The sequence below is a fragment of the Nelusetta ayraudi genome, unplaced genomic scaffold, assembly GCF_046127955.1.
Source record: "Nelusetta ayraudi isolate G7.1 ecotype Tasmania unplaced genomic scaffold, CSIRO-AGI_Nayr_v1 ptg000007l, whole genome shotgun sequence".
Taxonomy (NCBI): domain Eukaryota; kingdom Metazoa; phylum Chordata; class Actinopteri; order Tetraodontiformes; family Monacanthidae; genus Nelusetta; species Nelusetta ayraudi.
The window spans coordinates 3,853,487-3,868,534 of NW_027466057.1; the positions used below are offsets into that span (position 1 = coordinate 3,853,487).

General features: G+C 45.1%; 2 protein-coding genes across 3 annotated transcripts in view; one reads left to right on the top strand and one right to left on the bottom strand.

The window, feature by feature from the left end:
- Positions 1-8,721, top strand: part of LOC142883247 (gamma-aminobutyric acid receptor subunit rho-1-like) — a 21,839-nt gene extending 13,118 nt beyond the window's left edge. For both annotated transcript variants that reach the window (XM_076017969.1, XM_076017970.1), the window contains 5 exons: positions 1,660-1,742; positions 3,101-3,241; positions 3,757-3,909; positions 5,960-6,156; positions 7,918-8,721. In XM_076017969.1, the coding sequence (XP_075874084.1) occupies positions 1,660-1,742; positions 3,101-3,241; positions 3,757-3,909; positions 5,960-6,156; positions 7,918-8,220 (877 nt within the window). In that variant the 3' untranslated portion in view covers positions 8,221-8,721. The remainder of the gene's footprint in view (positions 1-1,659; positions 1,743-3,100; positions 3,242-3,756; positions 3,910-5,959; positions 6,157-7,917) is intronic.
- Positions 8,722-10,657: 1,936 nt separating this feature from the next.
- LOC142883248 (peptidase M20 domain-containing protein 2-like) lies at positions 10,658-15,048 on the bottom strand. The gene is made up of 7 exons (XM_076017971.1): positions 14,521-15,048; positions 14,157-14,305; positions 13,562-13,704; positions 12,762-12,916; positions 11,781-11,907; positions 11,568-11,675; positions 10,658-11,366 (listed from the first exon to the last, which is right to left on the bottom strand). Exons 1-7 carry the CDS (start codon positions 14,938-14,940, stop codon positions 11,212-11,214), a joined length of 1,257 nt encoding a protein of 418 aa, XP_075874086.1. The 5' UTR covers positions 14,941-15,048; the 3' UTR covers positions 10,658-11,211.

Consider the following 15,048-nt stretch of genomic DNA (forward strand, 5'->3'; position numbering starts at 1 on the left):
TGAATACGGAAGTATTTGTCGTAATTAAGTGAAAGTTTCACGTTTTTATATGAAACTGTGACGTTATATCGCGATAGTAGAAAACTCAGTATCATGTAATTACGTGACAGTTTCATATTTCTACGTGATCATTTTCACTTTTTTTTTTGCGTGATTTTTTTCATGTTATTACATGATAATGAATTGAAACTAAACAAAATGAGGCATAAACAAGGCACTATGGCTTGATTGCACAATTCAATTAAAATGTACTTTAAAGTTGGTTTGAAACACGGTGAGATCCTGAACTTATTGAGCACCGTCAATGACATTAATATTAGCTTGTGTACTTTGAGGAGCATTTTGGAAAAGCATCAAGCTCAAAGAAATCTTGACAGTGGCGAATCCACATTTTCATCAAGTTGCAGCAGCTCAATGACACATGAAAAGACAATCTAGTCCGGTGCCTTTGCTTATATCTCATATTGTTTAGTTTAGATTCGTTATCACGAAATCACGTGAAATTTATCACGTAAACTCTCACGTGATGCCGAGCCTTTCGACATATGAAATAACTTGATAGTTTCATGTAAAAACTTGTACATAATAACGCCCTTTATTCGGCATGGCAGCGATACGCTATTTAAAAGGGGATAACGAAAACAGAAAAAATAAATAAATAAGCGTCGCTGTTTAAATCAGCTGGACTGGGAGCGCGGCGGTGGCAGAGAAAATTGCAGAATAATTGGAATCTGCTTTTAATTAGTTCCCGAATGCGGACTCACTAGGAAAAGGCACATTTTCTCCCTGGGAGTCTGTCTGTGTTGCTAAGACGGAGCAAGCGAACTACAATGCCAGATCCCATTAATACGACACAAAGCATTTCAACAACAGTGGCGCACAACACAACAGTGAGCTGCAGCGGAGGTGGAGAACACAAAGCAGCCTTTGATGTGCCAGCGGATGCTGCTCATCCCCTGTTTCTGTGACTTTCACTTTGGGTAACAACACGCACGCACGGACGCACGCGTCATCGACGGTCGCAGTGGGCGATGCCGACAAACGCGGCGCGGCTAATCAGGTGATGCCTCGCGATTTTGTTTCTTCTCTCTCAAATCACCGCAGGAACCTTTTAATCATTGTTTAATCAGGTCCCGCTGTGCCGGGATTCCGGCTTCGTTTATTTGTCGCCGACGCTCTCAGATGGCATATTTAAATGCGAGCTGTAGTCTCTGTGTTGCTGCCACGCACACATTATGCACACGCACACACACAGGGGGGGAAAAAAAAACAACATTTGGTGTTGGAGGAAGAGTGTGGTGGAGTGGTGCAATCTGAGGAAAGAGGGCGCTCTGTAGTCTAGCGGCGCAGCGGTCGGCACCTTTGAGGCTGGAGTGACAGCGTGCGGCTGGCACCCCTCGCCCCTCCCCGCCCCATCCCCCTCCAGCACGCGGTGAGCGGCGGTGTCGTCGGCTGCTCCGCCCGTCTGCCGCCGCTCACAAAGACCCAGCGCGGCGCGCAAACATGTTAAATCTCCCGTCGTCCCTGTTCTTACAAACAATTGAATTAGAGCCGCGGCTCATTGCTTTGTGTCCCCTGTGATTGTTGACTTGTTTTGTTTTTTTTGCGACCCACACCCTCCTCTCACCTCCCGGGCCGCTCCCACCTCCCCCACCGCAGAGTGACTGTCACCGCCATGTGCAACATGGACTTGAGCCGCTTCCCGCTGGACACACAAACCTGCTCGCTGGAGATCGAGAGCTGTAAGTGTGCATTTCACCCCGGGGCAGAAAGTTGATCCATCTGTCACCTCAGTTTTGGTTAAAAAAAAAAAATGTTTTTGAAAATGGTCTCGCCTGGAAGTTGCTCTTAACTGGAGGATATCACTTCTTCTAGAGCAGGGCTGGGAAAACGTTTTGTCTGCGTTCAGACTGCAGGCGAATCTGATTCAAATCAGATTCCTTCTCAAATCCGATCTTTAGGGCTGACTGTCCACACTGTTTTTAGCAAATGTTTAAATAGGATCTGGTTCTGTTCAGACTGGGCCACATTAATGACCCATAATGACGTCATGGAAATGACGCAACAGTGAGTTGCAACATTTGAGAAGGAATTTGACTTGAATCAGATTCGCCTGCAGTCAGAACGCAGCCAAAGATGTGACAGAGGCGCCGGAGCTGGAGCAGATGGATGGAGCGTTTTGGTGACCCACCTCATAGGACGAAAATATACATCATGGGATATGAAGAAAACATGTGCTTTAATGTCAATTGAAAATGAACAAAAAAGCAAAGTTACAACAAAATCAGTGTCTTTGAAGCCCCACAGTATTCAGCTCTTTATTGAAATGACTCTCAAAACACTGAAAAGCGGATGAAATACAGCTATTTTATGACTTACTATTGACTATTGATATTATTTCTTCAAGTTCGGCGGCCCGGATTAAAAAACTTAATGGGCTGCATATGGCCCCCGGGCCGTAGTTTGCCCATGCCTGTCCTGGAGCGTGTATTGTCCTGCTAAACGGAACACTTCGCTTGGAATTCTTTCAAAAATATCCCCTCTGGGAAAGAACCCATTGAAAATCTTAAAAAAAAAAAAAAAAAAGAGTGGAAGCTGGTTGAAGGTGGAGGAGCAACAGTTGTGTGACGAAGTCTTCGCGATCTTGCTGCCGCGCTCATTTTTCTGAAGCCACAAAACCTGCGGCACGATGAGCTCGAGCAGGTTACAATCCCCTTCAACTGGCCGCACACAGATTTACGTCCTCTACATTTTGGAGACTGAATTCTGTTTTTTCATCTTGGCACTTTCAGGGACAAAATATCCCGCTCTCTGGATTTCTCGGTGAAAAAAACGGCTGTGAACGTCATTTTACTACATTTCCTTCATAGATTCAATGCACCGTGCCCATGTCAAGACGACCCACAAGTCTCAGTATCAGAGCACACGGTGGCACAAACACTCTCTCTGTCTCTCCCTCTCTCTCTCCCTCCCTCCCTCCCCCTCTCTCTCTCTTGCCGCCGCCGCCGCGACATAAAAGTCCTTTTAACTCTGCACTGCGGCGGCGGCGTTTTGTCGAGCGCTGTGTCCTTGAACTGATCGCCGCCCTCCTCCCTTCTAGACGCGTACACCGACGACGACCTGATGCTGTACTGGAAGAAAGGCAATGAGTCGCTCAACACCGACGACAGGATATCGCTGTCCCAGTTCCTCATCCAGAAATTCCACACCACCACCAAGCTGGCGTTCTACAGCAGCACAGGTGCCGCACTACCCCGCAAACACTCCCCATGTACACAGCGAGCATTGCTGATTATGCAGACACATGTGTGAAGCATGTAAGTGGAGCACTTCTTCCATGCATCTCATTTAGCGGCGATTTAAGAAGGAAAAAAAAAAAAACCCAGCAACAATTATTTCTTTATTTTTGCATTCACACCGCCGGCTCTTCCTCGTCGTCGTAATTTTCTTTGACTAAAAGCCTTGCAAAGTTTTTTTTTACTAAGGGATCTAATTAACACACTGCCAGCTAGTGTACAGCCGTCTTTAAAAAAAAACAGAAATTTCTATGCAGCTCACAGCTGCAACCTCAAGCATAAAAAGGCTTTTCCTGCCATATCTCTCCCCGCCACGGTTGCCGGGCAGCTCTGCTTCGAGTGTGCATCTGTGTGTGTGTGTGTGTGTGTGTGTGTGTGGCACATTAGAATTAGAATTAATATGTGAAGAGACTCTATAATAAAAAAAAAAAATATGTGTGTATATATCTATTCCTTCCAGGCTGGTACAATCGGCTGTACATCCACTTCACCCTGCGGCGGCACATCTTCTTCTTCCTGCTTCAGACCTACTTTCCCGCCACGCTGATGGTCATGCTCTCCTGGGTGTCCTTCTGGATCGACCGCAGGGCCGTGCCCGCCAGGGTGCCGCTGGGTATGAGAGAATCCACTTTCACATTTCCACAAAGCTGGAGTGGCTACACTTGGTCCACAGAGAAGTTAAACTGTGGAAATAGAAGGAGCGGCGCGGCCACCGTCGTTTTCCTTCATTCATATGTTTAATTTGGTGCGTTCCAAATCGCGTTGTGTCTTCTGAAAATATTTCATCAGCGTTGAGATGCTGAATGTCGTGGCAGGTGCGATGCGGTCATTTGGGAACAGTCGAACAGAAGTTGTGCAAAATTCACCCGTGCCTCCGCTGGTGGTCATGAAAAAATTCATTGTGATTTCATTATTTATCGTGAACTTTCCACTGCCGACTCAAAAGACAGAGCACAGAGCGGGAATCAGAGAAACCACCTGTTGGGTCTGGCAGCGCTGCCTCCAGAACACGTTGTTTCCTCATGCACTTTGAATGAAAGCGCCTCGGTGCTGGAGCTGCAGAGGGCAGCGGAGGGTAAAGTGAATAAAACATTGTGTCTTCAGTACTTCCAGGAAGTGTGCGAGTACTGTAGCCTCCGCTACTACCACCACGCCTAATTAGGAATATGGCAGAAGTTAGGCAACAGTATTCTGCTCGTTAGCATTAGCTCGTTAGCGCGCCGGCTAACAAGCTAACGTACTCTTTGCACGTGAAATGTTGCGTTTTAGTTTATGTGCGATACGTGTCTTTTCCGCCCTCACCATAGTGACACTAAGCTTTTAAAAAATGCAACAAATGTTTTTATCTGTCTGAAGCACGCATGGCCAAACTACGGCCCGCGGGCCACATCCGACACCTAACTTTGCCGACACGTTAGCGTAGCGCGACAGCGACAGCGTGCTTCCGCCCCCCCCGCTTAACTAAAAATGCCGGGACGTTAGCGCAATTTCCAAAGCCCACCCCCCCCATCAACGAAAAAATGGCAGGGTTCTGTGATGTGGCCCATTGCAAATAAAGTTTGGCCACCCCTGGTTTACAGGTTGATGTGGTGCAATGCGTATAACATTTTCTTTCTCCATGGCAGATGTTCGGCATTTACAGCAAATTTACTCATCCATCGTAAAACGAGCGCCTGAAGGTTCACATCTACATTCAAAACATTGCATTCACATTTGAACGTTTTAGGGAATTCTTCTCATAAAGTTCCAGTGGAGAAGAGACCATGAAATTAATTAGCCCCTTCTAAGCTGCGTGCGTCTCTTGAGTCTCTGGCAACTTTCAAGGGAGTTAAGTGGGGAGTTAAGCGGTCTTTTGAATAAATGAATGACTAAATAAATAAATAAATGTATGTACATATATTTATGTATATATATATATATGTATATATATATATATATATATATATATATATATATACATATATATATACATATATATATATATATATATATATATATATATATATATATATATATATATATATGTGTGTGTGTGTGTGTGTATATAATGCTTATGTGTATATAATTATATAATGTGTATATGATGTATAGAAGGCTCTAAGAACATTACTACCGCAGGAAAGTCAGTAAGGATGTGCTGAACTCATATGGGATGGCTTTGACAGTAAATATTTCTAAAACAAGGCTCTGTATTATAATCACACTTGGTGGTGCTCAACCATAAAAGAGTCAACAGGACATCATGGTTTATATTTCAGACTCTTTAAAACAGCCGACTTTTAGTGTGTTCGCACAGAATTTTGCACACTCGGAAATTCTCTCAATCACTTTTGATTAGACGCCGGAAACGGTTTTCATTCAACACCAGAATGTTTCCGTACTTGTAAGGCACATCTTGACTGATGGTTGTGCGTTCAGAAAGATCGCAGAGCATTCGAGATCATTTCATAAAACTGAATATAATGGAGTTGAATGCAGAAATGAGTACATGCGGTCCTTTCAAACAAATGCCTTACATAAGCGCGCTCACACAGGGAAACGCTTAACCTGCTGAAGGACAGCGTGAATATAAAGCTGGTGATTTAAATGCATCTCCACCTCTGTTGGTGTCGAGCGCTCGGCGCCTGAACAGGAACGTTGACTCCCTGCGTGTTCGCCCACAGGCATCACCACCGTGCTGACCATGTCCACCATCATCACGGGGGTCAACGCCTCCATGCCGAGGGTCTCCTACATCAAGGCGGTGGACATCTACCTCTGGGTCAGCTTTGTCTTCGTCTTCCTCTCGGTGATCGAGTACGCGGCGGTCAACTACCTCTCCACCGTGCAGGAGAGGAAAGAGAGGAAGCTGAGGGAGAGAGTAAGTGACTGGCTCGGCAACTGGATTTTGTTTAGGGGCTTGAATTGATGGGTTTATTTGAGTGTTTGTGCTTAGTGTGACACTGATATATGTCCAGTCATTAAAGAGTTCATATTTGACAGCTCTATGGTTTTTATTTTTCCAACTCGGACTCCACTGGAGCGGTCTCGCACTCACAGGAAGCAGCATGTTTAGCCTTCTGTTTACAACCATCCACAAAATCACATGCATGCTGAAGCAGTTTGTCGTGCCTTCCACGTAACTGGAGAGGCGCAAGCACAAACGCATCAAGGTGGAAGGAATGTGGCTGGTCGCGTTGTCAACCGGGACTACCTCTGAGGTGTCAGTGCCCTTTGTGATGTCACAGAGAGCAGATATGTAGAAAATTCCAGGTCAGACCAGGAGCAAAGTCGTTCAAGTGACAGACTAGAAACTGAAGATTTTTAGAAAACATGGGTGGTAGTGGTGCAAATGTCGGGGGAGTTTCTCCAGAGAGAAAATAGGCACAGTTGGACTCCTTTCGCTGTCACTTAAACTGGCTTATTGCCAGTGTGAGAATTCGCCAACAATACCAAAAGACCTCTCCTCTTGTCTTGATGCTCTGAGCTGTCAGCAAAGTCCACGTTTTGGGTTTTAGGGCTTCTTTGCGTTGACATGTATTGAATGTTGTTTGGTAGAACGGCACTCCATGAAAGGCTGTGCTGCTTGTGCTGCAGGTGTCGGGCCTCGGGCATCAGCATGGATATGAGTGATTGAAAAAAAGTTGTCGTAAAATGTTGCATGTTACTTGTCGTAACGCCGTCGCACAACATCACAGAGAGAAAACGTGTGACTGGAAAAAGTGGCAGATTTTTCCAGTGTTATTTCACGCAGTTTTGGCCCAGAACTCATGCCCACGCGTGCTGTTAGCTGGACATCATATTTCACTCTCTCCCTGGACTTTAAAGGTCCAATAAAAGTATGAAATTGATCTGGAAAGACCGTGACCTCCTCTTCGAATGAGGAAGTCCTGATTTAAAACTGTTATTAAAAACGCGCACGCTCGCTAATCGCCCTTTAACTCGACACAAGAACAGGGCGAAACCCGGGTGTCGCGTCGCGATGTTTTCCCCTTCAGAATGTGCCTTAGCTGTCATCGAAACGCATGCATTTTTTATGTGCATTTCCAGCAGAGCAGATAAATATTTTCCAAATTGGTTCCGCGTTTCCTCCTGGGGCTGTGGCAAATTATTTCTGGAGTACATCTCGTGTGCTTTATTGCTATTCTTCATCTGCCAAATGCTGCGGCATATGGAGCCAAATTGCCCACATACCCTCAGGAATATTTCCAGAGCAAACATCCCTCAGTAAATATTTCATGCAAAAGTTATTTCGCGTGCCTTGAGAATGCAGGTTTGAGGGCGGTTGGGGGGAATCATTTAACATGTTAACATGTTTATTTGTTTTATAAATATTTATATTTTACAGGATGGAGATTTTTATTTAAGTTTTCATTTTGAGTTTTAAATTGAAATTTCGTGAATAAAGTCTTTATTCTCAACATTTTGACTTCGACATCAATTGTAAAATTTCTTTCTTTTTATTCACGAAATTTCGTCTTTTTTACGTCAAGTTTATTCATGAAATCTCAACTTTATTTTTGAATTGGAAACTTGAAAATTCTGTCTGGATTTTTTTCTCTTCTTGGGGCCCTGATCCTCTTCCGTATAAGCATAAATATTTTCTCCCCTAAACCTTTTTTACCCCCGTTTTCCTCCACAGCTGCCTTGCACGTGCGGCATCGGCAACCCCGACGAGATGATGATCGACCCCCAGATGACCGGCTACGGGTCGATGGACATGAACACCACGGGGAATTACGGGATGCCGGAGAACGGCGGGCGCCAGGAGCGGATGCTGGCCCAGGTGGCGCTGAGCGACCCGCAGATCACCGGCCAGGTGAAGCCACCCAGGGGCTACGTGAACATTTGGATAGACACGCACGCCATAGACAAGTACTCGCGGGTGGTCTTCCCCGGAGCGTACATCCTCTTCAACATCATCTACTGGTCCATCTACCTGTAGCCTGGTGACGCTGCGGGAGGAAAAACTCTGTCCGACCGGGATGGACGGAACTCCGGGAGCTCGACCGGGTCGCGACCCGGCGAGCGTGGCTGCCCGCTTGGACCCCCGGGCTGCTGACGAGCCCGAAGTGGGGGAAGGGGAAGGTTGACGAACGAGCGAGGGAGGACAGTCGGTGTTGCCGCTTTTTTTTTTGTTTGTTTGTTTTTCTCTCGCTGTGTGATTGTCCTGTGGTCGGTGTCGTGCTTGTTCGCTGAGAGCCGGTCGGACGACGTTCGCAAACGTTGAGCGCGTCTGAAGGGAGGACACGTTTGTGGCGATACTGCCGCCTTGCAGGACTTTTCCCTTCGTCGCTTGTGAGCTCACGCGTTTCACAGACTTTCTTTTTTTTTGTCTTTTTTAAAACCGACAATCAGCCAGAAACTGAAGCATTTGACGGAGCGTTCGGCTCATTTCGTTCTCCGCTGGGAAGATCGATGAAGGAGACGGGACTGTCCTAGAATACACACATACGAAAGAGGATTAGGGCCAGAAGAAGAAAAAAAAAAAAATATTACAGGAAAGACATTTGAAGATTTGAAGTTTCCATTTCGATTTTTAAGAAATTTTGTGAATAAAGTGAAGTAAACAGCAAACTGGCGAAAATGGAAGTACTCCACAAGGCTTGTGTGCAGAGCATTTCAACTTTATTCTCGACATTTCGACTTTTAATCTTGGAATTTTTTACTTTGATCTTGAAATTTTGCCTTTGTACTCGAAATTTCGACTTTAATCACGCAATTTTGACTTCAATCTCGAAATTTTGACTTTAATCTTAAAATTTCCACTTTGATCACGAAATTTCAATTTTCATTCTTGAAATTTCAATTGCATTCACGAAATTTCAACTTTATTCTCAAAATGAAGACTTGAAAAAAAATTCTTTCCTCATAATTTTTTCTCTTCTTGTGGCCCCAATCCTCTTCTGTACAGGCACCCCTCTGAAGTCCTCAGTAGTGGTTTTTTTTTCCCCGGAAATGAGAATAAAGGCTTTTCGGAATGTGTTATGACAGCGAGCGTAAGCGATGTTTTGCCGCAGGTTCCGACGCCTTCTCGCACTTCCGCACCGCCGCTTCGACAGTGCACAAATACTTCAACACATCCCCCCTTTCAAGACAAATATTGTGTTTTCCACTTCCCAGGCATGTCTGCGGACGTGCCGTAGAGGTGCTATGAATCGCAGACAGGCTGTTCCGACAAAGTGTTTCCAGTCGGGAAGCAGCTCTGCTTGCAGTTTCTTATTTGTTTGTACAGAAACCAGCGGTCGCTTTTTCGCAGTCTTGATGAAGAAAATGGAAGAAGAAAAAAAAATGCAATGCCTTTTCCAACACTGTTGAACTGAATATTATTAGCCTGAGTTTTGTCATTTACAGACACAGGCCTTGCTGTATTTGTGTGCTGAAGTTTAAGGCAAAAGCAAGCTGACTGCTCTTATGTGAAATCCTAAAAAAAAAAAAAAAAACTGTTTATGGTGTTGACAGTTTTATTTTTGAAAACGTCCTTCTGCTTCTTTTTCGTTTTTGAATACAAGTGAAACTCATCATGTTCTGTTTGGTGTTGTGAGGCCTCGAGGTTGGCTGTGAACTTTTAGTTGCTAGTTCTACTGTCTTTTTTTTTTTTAGCTGAAAAAACACTTTATACTTTTGTTAACGCAAAATGTGAATGATTGAGAAAAAACAAGCTTATTGATGTTTCACATCAGATGAATAACCCAGCTCAAGGGAACAACGTGGAACTGTGGAAAAATGTGATGCACGCTGCGTATCGCTTTTTTATTTCTCTCTCTCTCTCTCTTTCGGAATTTTGCTTCTGCAGACGTCAATTAAAAGGAAAATGAAAACAAGCACTCGGATGTTAGCTCGAGCATTCCACTGCTGAGACGTCAAAGGTGTGTGCGCCCGTGCCAAATCTTCAATCCTGTTTTGATAGGATACATTATATTTAAACTGTGCCAGAGGATATGATTTTACAGCTGTTAGTTCGTCTTTGGGTAGCTTCCAGCTGCAGTGTCTCTCCTCTTACCTGGCACAGGTCTACTCGCTGATGAGCATCCATACAAAAAAAAAATCAAGCAGCTTTTTGTATATATTTTCTTTTTTAATCAGCATCGGCATCTGCCGATTTCAAAATCAAAAAGTGTAGATCTCAATTTCAGTGTCTCTGTCAGATTTTTTTTTTTTTTTTTTTTACTCCACTTACTTTTGCTCACTGCTACCCTTGAAAGAACATGAAAAGCATAATGCATCAAATGGATGTCCGCGACCTGAATTTTCCACCACATCTGTGACCTCTCGAGGGAGGCAAATGTTTTTCAACCTGCGCGCCGGTGAAAACATGCCCAGAATTTAAAATGAGTAAACAGACCAACAAGCAGGGCTCAACTACATGCAGACCACCAGGCTGTAAAACATTTTTGATATTTAATTTTAGGGTTGTGGTGATTTAATTTCATCCCAAGGCGGCCGTACATCGTACCCACCAGTTCCCCCCTAATGTTAATTATGTTTATCAAAATAACAGGCACGGGGTGAGTCCAACAAAATTAAATACATAAATCAATATTTGTGAATAATTAATCTGCTCCAAACAAAGCCATGGCTGTTGAAGAGTAAAAGGTTTCCTGTTTGTTTTGCTGTGACTTTGTGAAACATTAAATTTCGAGTATCACAAGCCACAGTTTGACTTTATAAAAACTGGTCATGTCACTGATTTACTGGAGGTTAATATGCAAGAGTAATTTTCTCGAAGAACAAACGCTCATCGACAGATTTGCCGCAACAAATTCACTGAATGCAAATATCACCCTGAATGTGCCACTGTTCATCAACGGGCACATTTCTTGTTAACTGACATATACCACCAGGGCCAGAATGTAAATTAGCATTATAAATAAATTATCTTTGCCCTATCGGACCCTATAAATGTTGTCGTTTTTGTGGCGGCGCCAAGGTTGCGTCACTGCTCCCCGCTCGTCTCTCCCGTTTTCAGCTGGGCCAGCCTGAAGTCGTCTTTGACTCGCTGCAGCAGAGCAGGGCAGCACACCACATCCACAACTGTCATCGCCAGGGCTTTGGCTGTCCTCAGGGTGAACAACTGGGCCTTTTCCGCTCCTGGCGTGGAAGGAAGAGAACAGCGGAAGCGGGGTGGGGAGAGCGGGGGGGGGGGGGGGGGGGGGGTGAGGTAAATAAAAATAAAACTAGACTTACCAAGTGACCTGAAAACGAGTTGATGGCTCGGAACATCTGATACATTCACTTTCATGAGTGGAAAACAAGTGCGCTCGCGCTCCCAGCGGAGGCGTGCAGATATACCTGCTGCCTCTGTGTACTCCTCCGTGTGGTTAAACGCATCTGTGCCGATGTAGAAGAAAGGATGGATGCCGGGGATTTTGAAGGATACGTTGCCAAAGTCTGTCGAACCTGCCAGGTAATTATAAAATCTCTGTGAAAACGCTCCCGAGCAGGGTTTTCATCTCTTTTTCATCTCTGTCCGTCCCACTGTTTGGAATTGTGATTTCCACCCACCGGCAAAGTTGTCAGGCTGCTCCGGAAACTTGATTCCCAAGGCTTCTGCGTTATTTTTATAAAGCTTTTCCAGTGTTGCGTTGGGCACAATGTTGCAGTAGGCATGTGTTGGGTAACTTATCTCCACCTAAAGCAAACAGGAAAGCAACCCTGTCAATAGAAACTGCTGCACGATTTGTCTTTCATCACCTTTTGTAGTTGTATGACAACAAAGAGTTGCAGGCAAAACTAATTTCAAGTCTATACTTCAGCTTTTGGGCAAATTTGTCTGTTGCTGTAATCACTATAGTCGTATGAGGGGGCACTTAATGACGTGAAATAAAAATAATTAAAAAAAATCTATTTTAAAATTCTATGGCGTTGGGAAGCGTTCTGTCTGGTGTGTCATATTGATTCTGGAAAGAGAACCCATTAGAGCTTTTCTAGGCAATGAATCACTGCCACTTAATGACCACCACATTAAAACCGGGCATACAAAGCAGACATGCATCCAGAAATGAATACCAATGAGCTTGTAAATGATGGGCTGCAGCCCCGCAACAATAAAACACAAAACAAAAACAACATTAGTGATCTATAATCATTGTGAATTGAAGCGATCACACAGTGCAATTTGTCATCACGATCGCAATATGACTCTTTCAACTCACAACCGCTGGCCAGAGCCAAAGAAAGTAAATATTAATAGTTTACGGAACCTCGTGCAGGCTTGCATGTTAATGTGATGCCGGCATGCCCACAGCAAGTCCAGATGTAGGAGACAAGTGGCCTGAAGTCAAGACTGAATTATGTAACAGGGGGTTCAGCACTCACAGCATGGGGACTTTTTTCTTCTTTTTTTTTTTGGAAAGGATGGTGTTATGCAATGGCAGTGTGTGCAACCGACACAAGGGGTACACTGTGCACACTGCTGGAGGGGTACCTGATGGAAAACAGCATTTTTTTTGATTTTTATATATATTTTCTTAGGTGAGCGCTCACCTGGCAGCCGGTGGCAAGAGCAGCTGCCCTGAAGCAAGCTTCAGCTTTGGCTTTCAGCACAGGCAGATCTCTGAACAGCGGCGTGCGCAGGGAAAAGTCCACCTCAGTGTAGGCGGGGATGATGTTGGGCTTCTCTCCACCATGTTTGATGATGCCTTGGGTATGACAAAGAAGAGAGGGAGGGAGAGAGAGAGAGCGAGAACGTGGAGAAAGGATTAGGGACTGAAATGTGTGAACTAGATGCACAAGTCACAGACAGTTGAAGGGGAACGCGGAAATCATAACTGAGAAGTTTTTAAATCGCTGTGGAACCAATTTCCAAGTTTCACAGCAGAGATGTAGGGGAAAAGGCATAACCTATTATGTATGATATGTATAATCAGCAGCCAAATCATACTGTTGAGGCGAGACCAGACAGTAAATGAAAGCAGGAGTATATAAAAAGCTCAAATTCTCAAACCTGTTTCAGCATAAAACATGTTTGGAATAAATGCAAGTAAATAGCACTGGACTGATCCCCCTCAGATTTCGACTGTTGTAAAAGAAGAAGAAAAAAAAATGCAAAGTGAATATTAGAAATGTTTCAAACAATTCAAACTAATGTCATAAATGACAGCTGTCCATCATGATATTCAACTTAAGAATGGAGAAATCCGGGTTACATTGATGCTGTAAATGCAAATCACCTGCTTGTCAGTCCAACTCACTGTAGCTTCAGTAGCAAATACTGTCTCAAGAAGCCTACCGTTATAGATGGGGGGGGGGGTGGACTTTATTTTGAAAGGACAACCGTCGCTCACCGTGAAGCCTCCAATCGGGTTTGAGTTGCTGCCGCAGAACAGAAAGGTTGTTGTAGGCCAGCACGGCGGCGTCCAGGGCGTTCACTCCCTCCCAGGGGTAGGCGGAGGCATGGCTGGCCTTGCCGTGGAACTTCACGGAAACACTGCAGCGCACCGAGAGAGCAGTTAAAAGAGGAGAACTCACCGAAACACAAAGCAGCACGGGCTCAGAGCTCTGTATTTTAATGGCCATGTGGGCTTTAGGGCCGATGCAATAAGACGATGCAATAAGACGATAGATTTTATTTTCATTTAGAGCAGAGACATTACTACGTCTGGGGAAAATCACAGGCTGTTAAGAGACGGTTATCGGGCAGCAGAGGTCGGAAAAATTGCAAACAACTTCACTGTCTGAAAGTTGGGAAGTAATGGGGCAAGTGTTGAATGAACATTCTCTTTTGGAAAGAGAATCAGAACGTTGATCTGTACGTTCAGAAAAAAAACAGCTTATTTATATCTCTATTTTTGTTTTTCCATTTAGGGCTGGTGGAGAGGGAACCGTTCTCAACTGGTTTCTTTGTTGGACAATTTGAGAGGAAGGGGATGAGAAACTTGCTCATGGACTGCGATGCAGGGCAGGAACGAGGTGTCTTGCTGCGCAGGATGAGCCATGAAGACCATGTCGATGTCATCGAAGGCCCCTGCCTCCATCAGGTCAATCTTTCCTCCAATATCCTCCTCCGCAGGGGTTCCAAGAACTGTTATCTGGAGGGCGGGGGGAAACAACCTTTAATTTGTCCTCTGGGTGTAAAAATGTCAAAGTAAAACTCTGTTAACAGGGATGGCAGGATGGGGATGTTGAAAACGTGTATGCTAGCTCTTTGACATGACTTATTAAGACTAGATTTGTATTTTATTTGATTATTTTTCAAAATAAAATGAGCTTGCGTCTCAGACCTTTAACTCGGACGTACAGTTACCTTCACTTGAAATGGGAGGTCTGCCTGGTTTTCTATGGCACACTTGAGGCCCACAGCAGCGGCCACGCCCACCTCGGCGATCAAGTTGTGACCGCACGCGTGGCCGATACCCGGAAGCGCGTCGTACTCGCACAGGAAGCCCACGTTCAGCATGGTTCCGGCCTCCCCACAGCCACCGGCAGCAGCGCCATACGGGCCCCAAGTGGCCCGGAACGCAGTGGGCAGTTTGTACTGCTTCTCCACCGTCCATGTCCGGAGCCCAGAGAAGTAACTGACCAGCGTGTCGTGCGCATGCGTCTCCGCTCCCGCCACCTCAGGCCGGCTCCAGATGTCCCGGCTCAAGCCGAACAGCTCGTCTTTACACGTGTCTATGCACCGCTGGAGGGCGTCTTTCATATGTTGTTGTTGTTGTGTCTCCATTTTGACACTGAACCTACTGACACACTTGGGCAGAGACGCCCGGGAAGGACTTTGTGTCCGGCTTCTCAGGTGGGCGGAGCTACCCCCCTGCTCTGGTCCCGTTATCCA

Bases quoted from the DNA above. Each gene is read 5' to 3' on its own strand.
- LOC142883248 (XM_076017971.1), bottom strand. From the start codon at position 14,940: ATGGAGACACAACAACAACAACATATGAAAGACGCCCTCCAGCGGTGC. The intron at 12,917-13,561 runs GTGAGCGACGGT...GTCATACCCAAG, and splicing joins ACCCGATTGGAGGCTTCACG to GCATCATCAAACATGGTGGA. The intron at 11,367-11,567 runs GTATATCTGCAC...CTTCCACGCCAG, and splicing joins GGAGTACACAGAGGCAGCAG to GAGCGGAAAAGGCCCAGTTG.